Raw genomic sequence first — 13229 nt, 5'->3', positions numbered from 1 at the left:
AGCCTGGGAACTCATATTCCGATGGCCTGGGGCAGCAGGGCTATGGCCTGACATGGCTAAGCTCTCATTGACAATCAACCCAGGGCTTTCTGCCCTCTGTCCCAGCCACCTCTTAAGTCACAGCCACTGGACCAGGCCTAAGACTCCTCCCTCTACATTCTTGTCCCCCTCCCACAGAGTTTTCAAAAACTGGTCTGAAAGGCCAGCTAGTGCTAAGGACAGAGCATCCTCCCTGCGAAGGGAGTCTTAGGGGAAGTGTTTATGAGATCAGGGCTGGGGGAAGCACCATAGCAGGAGACGGTCTGTCTAGTGTCGTGCTTTCTACAGGCAGTGGGAGCTGGGGTGACCACTCATTTCCCACAGCAGGGGTGCCTTCAGCACATGGGTGTCAAATGGGTAGGGGGTGGGAGTTCTAGACCCTGGGAAGCACCCCCCCAGATGGACTCTGCCAACTCCCTGGCCCCGTCAGCTCCAGTGATGCGGGCTACTATATCCCCAAGCTCTTGGTTCCCTATAACCCCATAAGGTGGGGACAGACCTGGGAAGAGAAGGGTGATGTCCATCTGGACAAGGGCTAGAGCATGGTCCTCCCAGGACACACTGACCCCTTGTTCCAGGGAACTAGATGACATTGTCAAAGAGCTGCATTGACCTCATGATGTTCTCATCCTGGGGCCATGGTGCGAAGGAGGCAGATTGGAGAGAGAGAGAGGGACACTGAGTCAGAGATGGAGGTACTCAGAGACAGACAGGCATTCAGGAGGGAGATGCTCAGAAAGACCTGAAGCAGGGAAGGAGGCAGGCTTCTTCCAGGTGTGAAGGAACAGGGTTAGGGTATGGGGTTGGGCTGGGCAGTCTATACTCTGCCCAAAGGAGCCTTCCCTTATATCACTGAATCAGGCCCTGAGTCTACACCAGGAAGTATGGAGGGAGGGTCCTGTACCTTTTGACAAGACTCAATGAACTCCTCAATGGTCACTACACCATCCTTGTTCCTATCCATCTTCTGTAAGAAGGTGGTCAGGCAGGAGAACAGGAGAGAAGGCAGAAGAGAGGCAGGGAGAATTCAGGTAAGTTACACCTCCCAAGACTTTGTCTCCTTCTCTTTACTCCAAGACCTTCCCACCTACACAGTCCCAGGCACCTGAAAGAAGCTCTCCACATGTTCCCTGGGAGCCTCCTCCCTGAGTGCAGGATACGTGTATTTGCCCATCATGTCATAGATGGACTTCATGATGTCAAGCATTTCCTGTTGGGCCAAGAGAGAAAGGGATCCCTCTTTAGAGCTTCCAGCCTCCAAACCAGAAGGGCTGGAGCTGAGGGCAGACCTCACCCTTTGCTGCACATGGAGGTGGTGTTTCCCTCCCAGGGGCCCTTTGCACCCCACATACACACTGCCCCCAGCCCTTCAGTGGCTCCACACCTCCTTGGTGATGCAACCATCCTTGTTGAGGTCATACAAGTTGAAGGCCCAGTTTAGCCTGTCGTCAACGGTCCCCCGAAGAATCACTGATAAACCAGCCACAAAGTCCTGGAAAGGAAGCAAGGGGAGCTGTGTCTTCAGGTAACCTCCACCCAATCTTCTGTGTTTGGTCTGGAGATCCCCACCTCAGAGCCTTGGGAAACAGGCTTCCCTATCCCACCTCTCCTAGCTCACCTCAAAACTGACTGAGCCATCATGATTGGTGTCGAAGGCATTGAAGAGAAAAGTAGCATAGGTGCTGGAGTCTGTAGAAGGAGTGTGCAGAAGTAAGCTTAGCTTCCGGACAGGAGAGGATTTCCTGCTTGTGTGGGGTTCCTTAAACCCCTGTCTCATCACCGTGGCATTCCCAGCCCCTCCAGAACCCTCTCTCCCACTTGGCCTAGAAATGGATAAGCTTGCCTCCTGGACAGCTTGCTTCCCCTCTGGCCTTGCCAGCTCACCTCCTTGAGGAAAGAACTGGGAGTAAATCTGCTTGAAGTTCTCCTCATTGACAATTCCACTCGGACATTCCTGAGGGGGGAGGCAGACGGGGCTGAGGGCAGACAAAAACTCTTTTCGGCACATCCCCCCATCTTTCAAGCCCCCAAACTCCCAAAGACAGGAAAAATCTTCACGTCTCCAGGAGACTCAACGCTCAACTCTTGTAATAAGACACAAAACAAAACAAAACAAAACTCTAAATTATTGAACTGCCCATCTGCAGGCTCCGCTCTTTACTAACCCCACCCCTTTGAAATAGGCCACGCCCAGGAGTTCAATCTAGAAGGGCCTCCCTTCCCACTCACCCCTCACTGTTTCTGGGAAACCCTGGTTAAGGAAACAGAGCTCCTGCCTCAACCCTCCCCAAGTTCTGGCTAGCTTGTACTCACGTTCTTGAAGCCCCGGTACAGGACCTGCAACTCCTTGCGCGTGAACTTGGTTAGCTCCTGCAGCTGCTCCAGACCCTCAGGCCGGTGACAAACAGTGGACAATTCAAACTCATCCTCCACGCTGTCTGCGGGGGGCGGTGGGGAGGGGGGACGACAGCCGCGCCTCAGGCCCGGCCCCTTCGCCCCCTCCTGAAAATCATCGACCCATCCTTCCCCCCACTCTCTAACGTCGGAGGCCAGTCTGCCTGTTCCCTGGACCCTGAACCGAGGACATCAAGGCAAGGAGAAAAGGCACTGGTCAGCTTGAAGGTCTATCAGTGAGCCTGGCCCAAGGCCAGACCTGGCCCCAGAACCAGGAGTCCGACTCGGCGCTCACCCCTGGGCCTTTGATCCCTGGTTGGAGGGGAAGACCCCTACCCCATCTTTGTCCCAGAAGGTGAGGAGCAAGAAAAGCGGATTTAAGGACGGGTGTCTAAGAGTTTGAACTCCAGGCCTTTCCTGATCTTTTCAGATCGCAACTCCAGCCTTGCCCCTCCCAGAGCCTCAGACCCAGATAAGCCCCGCCCAGCCCACCCAACCCCCAGCCATGCCCCGCCCAGCCCCAGCCATGCCCCGCCCAGCTCCAGCCAAGCCCCGCCCAGCTCCAGCCAAGCCTCGCCCAGATTCCCGCCTCTGCACAGGCCTCTGGCTAAGCCAAAGCGAAGGCCCCACTCCAGCCCCCAACATTTACTCCCCAGGCAAGTGCCCCCACCCAGCGCTCCCGAAGCCCCCCGTCCCCACCAGGAGAGTAAGTCACCTGGGTCCAGCGGGCGGGGTCTGTAGGGGTGGAGGGAGGCTGGGGCGGCTAATGCTGAAGGGAGCGAACTGTCACCGAGAAAGCGGAAGACCCAGACAACTGCAGACACACGCCTCGCCCCTCACACTCAGCAAATCTCACAAACTTTTGTGTTATAATGCACACATCCCAGCCCCGAGCGCAAAGGCATACGTAATGAGCACAGACATACACGAAACGAACCGTACGCACACACGCTCGAGGGACTGATTCATGCCCCTCCTTTTTCTGAATCTACTCTTGTGGGGGATACAGCGGCAACAAACACAACGATACACTCAAATAATTACAAAATGGGCCTCCATAGTTTGTAAAAGGCAGTATGAGGTACATAGGCCCAGCTGAGGACCTTGTGACCTAGAGACAAAGAGTGAGGTCACTCAACTAGAAGTCACTTAGCTGGGAGCCAGACTGGGAGTAGAAAACCCAGGTATCCTGGCGTCTAAAGGAAGGCAGGCTACGTCCTCTGCACCTACGTCCATCCTGCTGGCGATATACATTTCCAGGCCCAGAACATACCCAAGGGCGAGGCGGCCACACAGAGTTGCAGACACTAGCCCAGCTAAGCCACGCACAGACCTCACAACCTCCTAGTCCCGCCCCCGCCACACTGATCACACCCACACAGGCTCAAGCCTCAGCCGGGCCACACTGGCTGCACCCAAACACTCGGTGCGGCCAGACTTCTGACCAGTGAGGCTCACAGACATTCTGGCCCCGCCCCAAAACTGACCACGCCCACACACTCGCGCTTCAGCCGCCCACCATAATCAAGGCACCCTCACACTCTGGCGGGGCCAGAGCTTTCTCCACCTCCGGCCACACTGGCCACGCCCACACGCACTCGGGCCCAGACCCCGGAAGCACAGGAGAGGCACTTGCTTTCACTGACTGAGGGCAGAGCTTGGGGCCCGCAGCACGGCAGCAGCTTGAGGAACCGCTGCTTCAGCGCTTTTTTAGTGGGCCCTGGAGGGTGGCCTGGGAAGAGAGAAGACCCCAGGAAGGCACATTAACCCCCACGGTACCTCTGTTCCCTATATCCCCTCCCCAACAGTCAGAAATCAACCCAGTCCGGGCGGAGGACCTTAAGGGAGGTAGGATTGGAATGGCAGGGTAGCAGGGGACCGGGTTAGGAAAGCCCAGTGGGTCTCACTGGTATGGGAAGTCCATCAAGGCGGCTCCAGCACTTTGTATAATGGGACGCAGCCTAGAGATAGTGAGACGGCAAGGGAGGGGGAGTGGCCTTAGTGTCTGACCCAGTGCCCTTGACGCCATTGCCCCAGTGGACCTCTCAGCGTGTGGTCCAAGCCAGGGACTGCCTGGATAGGAACACTTCTCTCACGCACACAGTGACGGGAATATATAGTGATACGTAGAATGATAAATCACGTGATGGATGCCATACAGTAACACACACCTGATGGTTGAAGGAGGTCCCCATACGCGCGTGCCGCACACACAAACACATACACGCACTAACACTCCTTAACACAAACACATACTAAAATAACCTAAGTAACACATGATACACACATCTAAGAAATCATATAGGCCATCTTACACAGGGTATGATCAAACCACACAGAACATACAATGGCCCTGGAACACAGTGACACATTGTGTTAACGACACTGTGACCTCACAACATTATGACACACAAACCAAGGTCACCATGACAACTAACCATATTAAATTGTGACCTAGGTGCTCATGGCACCCATCTACCCAAGGCTGTACCTTGTCCACAGAGCCTGCGTTTGTCCTCAGCACATCCACCTTTCCTTCCTGTAACCCTTCATTCCAAGGTACCCAGAATCTGTCAGAGGAGCAGGGTCTGATCAGCTAACATCCTAAAAGGTGTCCCAGCCTTTCTAGTAGGGCTTGTTCTTTGAAGGCAAAATGATAGCATAATTTGAGGCAATAACAGACCTGTCTATGTCTTGGTTACACCCATTCCCAGACTCCAAGACCTAAGCCTGGGACCAAACCTAGTGCATTGGCTAAAGATGGCCTCAGTCCACTCCAGGAGAAGTCCACCTTTGCTTATAGGTAACTCTTCCACTTCAGCCTCCACACATATCCCTCCCAAGCTACTGAGCCAGACCCTGCTCCCAGGGAAGTAACTTCACGAAGTCACCGTCTTCCTACCCACCCCTAAGCACGTCCTCCAACCCTAGATGCTACTGAGAGGTGGGAGGGAGGCAGTGAGCCGTGCTAGGGATCGATGGCAGCCTGGCCCCAGGCCCAGGGCTCCATTAGCCTGGACTTTGGTTTCCCGAAGCCGAGTTGTGCCTGGGGCTTGGGGTGGTGTAGTAGTTATGGGGGGGGGCTGCTTCCAATGCCTCTCCCCCAAGACCAATTACCTGCCTCCAGGCCTTGGCCCCTCTTGGTTCTTCAAAAGGTAAGACAAAGGAGCTGCCTTCAGGTAAAGAACACGTGGGTTTCTCCCGTGGCCTCTTTCCCCACCAAACAGTCTAAAGGGGATGGCAAGTCACCCAGCTGATTTCATCTTCTTGGGACTCCTGAGAACAAACTCAGCCTTCTCAGTTCATTTAAGTCCAACACCCTGCTCCCCATCAGCCAATAAATGCAGCAGAGGGTAGAGGGTGGACTAGGAGTCTTCTGCTCTTTCTGAACCCTAGAGCAATTCCTGGACCTCCCTATGTCCCCAACTTCCTCTACATCTTTCCAGTTCTCTCAGGTATCTACCCTGCAGCCCACTTAACATAGTTCTTGTCCGTCTTCCTGTCCCAGGTGGAATTGGGAAATAACCATGCTATGGAGCTGCACAATTCTTGATATGAAGAGAAGGGGGATATTGAATTTTCTAGGGGAGGCACAATAACCTCCCCTCTCCACCTCCAAAACCACTCTTGAGAGTTGACTTTGGGGTAGGGTGGGGTGGAGAATTGATTTCCCAATGCCAGTGCCAATGCCCTGGGGACCATTCTGCCCCTGGGTCCTGGGAGGGGGCTGGAAAAGCAGCATCCCCCAATCGGAGCTGAACTATAAATGTCTCATTCACAGTGTTCCCACTCCTGTCCTTCCAGACTTCATCCCTGTCTCCAGCCTTGAGTAGGAAGCTGGTGTATCCTCAGGAAAGTCTGGGAACAGCCACATACACACTCAGTATCAAAGCGGCTCGGCCACACACTCTGTCCCCCCAGGCACGCTCCCGTCCACCATCTCACACAGTCACACATACCCTGTCACATACACGCACACCCTGGAACCTACCCCTGAATGACTGGAGGTGTAGAGAGATACATACATCTTCAGAGCCACCATGGGCCTTTGGCTCCAGAACTCTGGTATTATCTGCAGACCTCTGGAGCTTCCTTCTTCCACTCCAGACACTCCTGCCTGTTTCTAGACCCCTTCCTCATGTCCCTCAGGTTCCCGTCACTCCTCACCCCTTATCACTTCCCTCAGATGGCCCTCCCCTAGATCCTGTGAAGGCCCCCCTCTTCATCTCTGGAAGATGCCCCATCCTACCACTTTTCTGCTCAGCCCTGCCCCAGCCTTGAAGGTAGGATCACTCCCTCCCCATCCACCTCCAAGGCTGCAGGGTAGCTGTCCCTCCAGCCCAAACACACCCAGGTACCTGGGTTACCTTCCAAGGAGACAGGCTCAAAGAGGCCAAACTGCTCCAGAACCTTGACAAACAGAGCGAGGACCACGAGCACAGCGACCATCTCCAGCCCTTCCAGGTTCATGGTGGGCCAGGGGCATGGCCACCACCCAGCGGAGGCACAGATGCGCCAGCCCACCGGCCTTCCACCACCTCCCCCTTAGGCTCCCAGGGCTGGAGTAGGACCGCCTGCAGCCTCCCTCCGCCTCCCCGCCCTGGCTCTCCTCCCTCTCCCCCTCACCCCCGCCTCTGTCCCACACGCCTCCCAGCCACAGCCGCCGCCTCTTCCTCTTCCAGGGCCACCTCAGCCTTTGGACCTGCACCTCCTTGGGAACCTTTGACTTGAAGGATACTGGTCTGGTCTGGCCAGGCCAGAGGAGGGAGGTAGTGACCTGCCTCTGTCGCTGAGCACAGCTTCCCAAGACAGCTTTGTGACTACTCTGTGCACAGGGAGGGGGCAGAGAAAGAAGCTCCCTTGAAGGAGAAAGCGCTGAAGGGCAGTGTGGATGTATGTGCAGGAGACACCTAAGCCATATCTGTGCAGACAGAATACACTGTGGGTGTCTGGATGCTTTCCCGAGTGTCTATTTCTGTGTTGGTCGGTTTGGGAGTGTATCTTCTCTCATGTGTGTCTGTGTGTGTACAGGTGAGTGTGTGCATGTCCATCAAGTGTGTTTCACATATGGTCATGCATTTCTAGTCTTGTATATACTGATACGTAACCTGGGTGTCTAGGAGAGTGTGTCAGAATATTTCTGAGTGTGTATAGGGTGTGAGGTGTTTGTGTGTTAGTAGGGTTGTGGGAAGTGGGTCTGACGATTGGGAGAGGTGGGTGTGTTGTGTACTCTTACCACCATGGAATTGTCTGATCTGTGTGTATGAGAATGTAAGGCAAGCGTGGGGGAGGCAGTGACCTCTCCCATCAGGAGGACACCACCAGCATCGATTGAGGTTGCCATGGAGACTGTAAGGCAGGAAGCACTCTCTTCCCGCAGGCCACAGGCAGGGAGACTGAGGCCCAAGGGAAGGAGGATTAGATCCAATAGCCTGGACAGGAAGAGGGTTACTTGGCCCCATCTTGACCCTCTGGGGAGGGGATTTCTTATTATGGCTGCTTTGGGGAACAGCAGACCTAAGTGAGAGGATGGGAAACTGTGCTCCACCCACCCCACCCCCTACAGTCCCCAGCCCCACTGGGACTTCAGCCTGCCAAAGCCCTCCTACTCCTTGGGAACATTATTGAGCTGCTGGAGCAGGCCAGGGTAGGAGGGAAATCTGACCCCTCCACAGCAGCCACCCACCCCAGGGAGCATTCCTGGAGTCCCTCCTCCCCCTTCCTGGCTCCTCCCTGGTGGGGTAGAGGGGGGAGGCCTGCAGAGCCAGTGAGCCCTGAGCCAGAGGCTCTGAGTTAATAACAGCGCCACTTCCACTGCTGGCTCATCGACTGAGCTCTCACTGTGTGCTGAGCAATGTGCCATGTGCATACAGACATCATCGCGTTGAATTTTCACAAGAAGAGGCAGTTCTGTTATGCTCATACTCCAGGTGGGGAAATCAAGGCAAAAGGAGGTGAAGCAAATCCCCGAGATCAGGCAGCGTTGGGGCCTCAATTTTAACTGGGTCTGGCTTCTAAGCTGGTACTCTAGACCACCACGCTACACTGGCGCCCCTCTTAGAAAGCTTGCCCACCCAGGAGACCCAGTGTATGGGGTTACTTGAGAGGGCACCTTCCCCCCGTCCAACTCTGAGATAAGTACGTCTCAGTCCCAATTGAGGGGTACGCGCTGGTCCCTCCAGTTGAGGTTCATTGATCTGCAGTTCTGCATGACCACCACTGGGGGTCAGGCATCCACCTTACACTGTCTTAACCACCTTTCTCCCCAAGGACAACTTCCAGGGAAGGCGTGGAAGGGATGCCTGGAAGAAAGGAAGAAAGGTATGCCTCAAGTAGGCTTGGTCCTCTGCTTGCCCCCTCCCCCAACTCCCACTACCACAGGAAAAAGTCAATTCAGCAGCTAGTTTTGGTTTCTTACACCTTAGAGGTTACAGATTTATAGATGAAATCAGCAAATGTCTAAACTCCACACCTGGTGTTTAATATTCTTCCCCTCACTCACATCAGCGAAAAACAAAACCCAACTCACTGCCGTTGAGTCAGATCCAACTTATAGTGACCCCTCCTTGGGTTTCCGAGGTGGTGTCACTATGGAAGTAGATTGCCCAGTCTTTCTTCATTCAGCAGTCTGGCCTCCTTGCTGTCTCCTAAACATACCAACTCGGTGCTGTCTCTCTGCCTTTCCTCTTGCAGTTCCCTCTCCCTTTTTCCTACCTTGCTTATCTATCCTCCTCCCTTCCCTTCCGAGCCTCCAGCCCTCAAAATTCTCCCAGTTACTTGAATTCTTACTGAACTATTTGTCAGCCTCTTAGAATTCAGCACTCAATTCTGTAATGTTATTAGTGGGAACAGTTTAAACAACAACAAAAAAGCAGTGTAGCATGGGCCTGGGTGCCAGGTTCCATGGGTTCAAATTCCAGCTTTGCTACCAGCAATTAACTGAGCATGTTCTTAATCTTTCGACACCTCAGTTTCCAAACTCATGTGGTTGTTGGGAGGAGTGATGAATAATTACATGGAAAGCTCTTAGGAAAAGGCCCGAGCCACTCCTCAGAAAGAAGGTTGGGAAATCTACTTCCGTAGTGATACTGCCTCGGAAACCCAAGGATGGGTCGCTATGAGTGAGATCTGACTTGACAGCAGTGAGTTTAGTTAACTGCCGAATGATTGTTTGCTACCATTATGACTGGGGGGGGGAGGCAGTGGTGGTTCAGTGGTAGAATTTTTGCCTTCCGTGTGGGAGACCTGGGTTCAATTCCTGGCTGATACTCTCAGGCACAGCCACCACTCTTCTGTTGGTGGGGGCATGTGTGTTTTGTTCCTCAATGGGATTCGGCAGAGCTTCCAAACTCAGACAGACTAGGAAGTAAGGTCTGGCAATCTACTTCCAAAAATTAGCCAGTGAAAACTCTATGGATCACAACAGACTCATCATGACAATGGCATGGGCCTAGGCAACATTTTGTACGCAGGGTTGCCATGCATCGGGGGCTGACTTGAAAGCAGCTACCAACAGCCACTATTACTAGCACGGCAACCTTGCCCCCCACTTAGATTTTTAGATTTCTATGTCTTGCTGCTGTTATGTGCCATCGAGTTGGACCCGACTCATAGTGACCCCTCCTTGGGTTTCTAAGGCTGTATCACTAAGGAAGTAGATTGCCCCATCTTCCTTCCGAGGAGTGGCTGGTGTGTTTGAACCGCCGGCCTTCTGGTTAGCAGTCAAATACCTTAGGCACTATGCTACCAGAGCTCCTTAGATTTCTATAGCTCTTAGGGATTCACAAAGCACTTCTACAAACAAGGCACAGAGAGGTAAGGAGACTTGCTCAAGGCCAACCAGCTAAGAGGGGATGGGGCAGAGATTTAAACCCAGATCTTCTGTCAATCCGATAGCTTCAGCCAGATTTGAGGGCAAAGATGTAAACAACTGTTCCTACATAAATTAAGTGCCGGGTTCCAAGCTGGTGCCTGTGGAACAAGGTGAACCAAACATGGTTCTGCCTGCCAACACTGGGCAGGGAGAGACATCCGCACTGAGAGAACTGTGTTAGAAGGCATCTATCCATTCATTCAATTAACAGTCCTCCTGTTTGCTAGGGTTGTTGTAGGCAGTCATGGAATGTGCTAAAGTAAAAACCCCAAAGGCATTTCTTTCCAACCAGGAGGCCAGGGAAAACTTGATGGAGTGGATACTTTTTGAGCTGGGTCTTAAAGGATGGCTTAAAACAGTCTTCCTTAAAGAGGGAGAAACATTTATGAACCACACTTTGTGCCTTAAGGACCTCAGGTGGTGTAGTGCCTAAGACACTTGACTGCTAACCAGAAGGTTGGTGGTTCAAACCTGCCAGCCGCTCCATGGAAGGCAGACTGGGCAATCTACTTCTGAAAAGATTTACCTTCTCCGAAACCCAAAGAGGGTCGCTATGAGTCGGAATCCACTTGATCACGGTAAGTTTGAGTTTGTTTGTTTGTTTATTTAGTGCCCTGGATACTTTATGTGTATTATCTCACTTAGTCATCACAATAAACCCAAGATGTGAGGTCTCTTATTCCTTTTTTACAGCTGATGTAGTCACAGTGAGCAGTCTTATACCTATTTAGCAGATGAAGGGATTGAGGGTCAGGGAAGTGATTTTCCCAAGGTAGTATAGCTGATAAAGGGTGGGTCAGACTTGAACCAGAGCCCATGATCTGCCCACTCCCTCAGCAATCTCTCCAGGGAAAGGGTAATGTGTGTGTGTGTGGGGGGGTATCAAGGATTCTCAAGTACTATAAACCAAACCAAACTCATTGCCATCAAGTGGATTCCGACCCATAGTGACCCTTCCTTGGGTTTCTGAGGCAGTATCACTACGGAAGTAGATTGCCCAACCTTCTTTCTGAGGAGTGGCTGGTGGGTTTGAACTGCCTGCCTTCTGGTTAGCAGTCAAATGTCTTAGGCACTATGCCACCAGAGCTCCCCTCAAGTACTATGTTGTTGTTGTTTGTTGTTATGTGCTGTTGAGTAGGACCCGACCCATAGTGACCCTTCCTTGGGTTTCCAAGGCAGTATCACTACGGAAGTAGATTGCCCCATCTTCCTTCCGAGGAGTGGCTGGTGGGTTTGAACCGCCAGCCTTCTGGTTAGCAGTCAAGTGCCTTAGGTACTATGCTACCAGAGCTCCCTCAAATACTATAGCTTAGTTCATATTGAAGGAACGATGAGTGATAAGGCCAAAGAGAGCCTGATTCCATGGAGCCTTGAATGCCAAGCCAGGCCATTTGGATTGAATGAGGCACAACAGCAACAGCTCCTTGCTCCCACTGCTTATTCACAGATGGACAGACTGACAAATGCGCAGTCAGTTGCCCTCTCCCTGGGCCCTCCTCTTCCCTTTCTCATTCCAACTCTCAACTCTCCAAGGCCTTGACCCAGTCTCACAGGAACTCAAGATGCTGTATCAGCCAGGCCCCTGGTGGGAGGGTCTGTCAGGAGTCAGTGAGTACATTGTTTTCAGGCTTTCCATCTTTCTACTTAGAGACTTCTCATGTATCAGGGCCCTTGGGAAACTTGCCCAGATCTGTCCTCCCCAAGAACCCCTGTGCACTGGACTTAGCTAGTCTCCCAAAGGGGTGAAGTCTTAATGAAAGCACTTAAGGCAGAGTGAGGACCCAAGGGAAGTCTGTCTTGAGGCATTAGGTGGGCCCTCCCAGGTCCCTTAAATCTCACCAGAGATGCTATCATTCAGTCCTTTAACTCCACAATCCAGTGTTGGGAGTAATGAATGCTGCCTTGGGGGGCACCCACCCTATGCAGCTGCTTCACCTTCCCTTTGTTCCCCTACCAGTGGGGGACCAGCCAGTGAAAACCCCAAAGTCCTTCTCTCAGTCCCCCAGCCCCAATCCATCCCAAGCCAGGCCAGAAGCTACTGCAGCCCCCAGCTGTATCAGGTGATTAATGACCTCCCTAGACGTTGGGGCTATTTTGGGGCCTGGAAGTCATGCCTGCAATGATTGAGAGCTGGCCTTGCCTGACTCCTGCCATCTGTCACTAGAGACAGTCCTGAGCAGGGGGCTTGGGGGAATGCATGCTCCCCAAGAGAGTTCTAAACATGGCTCTGGCTTAGCCCCATCTCCTTTCCATCTGGGGAACACATGGCAAGGAGCGGTCACAAGCCCTGACTACACTCCAGGGAATCAAGTGGCTATCCATAGAGAGAGCCAAAGAACTACAGATTCCAGAATGCCATGGGGCCAGGTTCTTTTGAGGCCAGGTGGGGAGGGAATGGTGGGTTCTGTGGGCCCTGCTCAGGTAACCCTGAGGGAACTCAAGTGTATACAAATGCCATAATCCACATATCACACATTTTACAAATCCCATACCATGGTACAACCCCATGAAGGCTACACAAGTGACTCAGTGTGACTCAGAAACCCCCAACCCAGCCCAAGGCATAGAATTCCGGTCCATGCAGCGCCACAGAGTCCCAGGGCTATGCGCCCCCAGGGACACCCAGCCCCGGATCACCGCCCCAGTGATGAACAATCCGGAAGTGCACCACTCCATTCATTCAGACTCCCAGAAACAGACAACAGCGACCCACAATCCTCATGCTGTGCAAGTCCGTCCCATCACCCAGGAACGCACTAGCTGAGTTCATGTTGGTCCCATCTCGGGGTCTCTCTCTTCTGGACACGGAGCCCAGTCATCTTAAGAATGCAGTGAAGGGCTGCACTTTCTCTCTGCTCTGCTTCAAGCTTCCTCTTGTCTTCACTGTGAGGGGCCCTGCCCTCCCACTTTGACCTGCTTGAGC

General features: G+C 53.1%; 1 protein-coding gene across 1 annotated transcript in view; it reads right to left on the bottom strand.

Moving 5' to 3' along the window:
• Positions 1–621: 621 nt before the first annotated feature.
• The window catches only part of KCNIP2 (potassium voltage-gated channel interacting protein 2), a 17521-nt gene continuing 4913 nt past the window's right edge, over positions 622–13229 (bottom strand). Inside the window, exons 2-10 of the mRNA XM_007939919.2 lie at positions 4070–4165; positions 3149–3202; positions 2353–2477; positions 1924–1993; positions 1658–1728; positions 1424–1531; positions 1145–1249; positions 944–1006; positions 622–669 (exon numbers count right to left, since the gene is read on the bottom strand). Coding sequence (XP_007938110.1) covers positions 622–669; positions 944–1006; positions 1145–1249; positions 1424–1531; positions 1658–1728; positions 1924–1993; positions 2353–2477; positions 3149–3202; positions 4070–4165 — 740 coding nt within the window. The remainder of the gene's footprint in view (positions 670–943; positions 1007–1144; positions 1250–1423; positions 1532–1657; positions 1729–1923; positions 1994–2352; positions 2478–3148; positions 3203–4069; positions 4166–13229) is intronic.

Source organism: Orycteropus afer, unplaced genomic scaffold (assembly GCF_000298275.1).
Source record: "Orycteropus afer afer isolate SDZICR_OR568_19922 unplaced genomic scaffold, OryAfe1.0 scaffold00064, whole genome shotgun sequence".
NCBI lineage: Eukaryota > Metazoa > Chordata > Mammalia > Tubulidentata > Orycteropodidae > Orycteropus > Orycteropus afer.
This window is presented reverse-complemented; position numbering and strand designations above follow the sequence as displayed.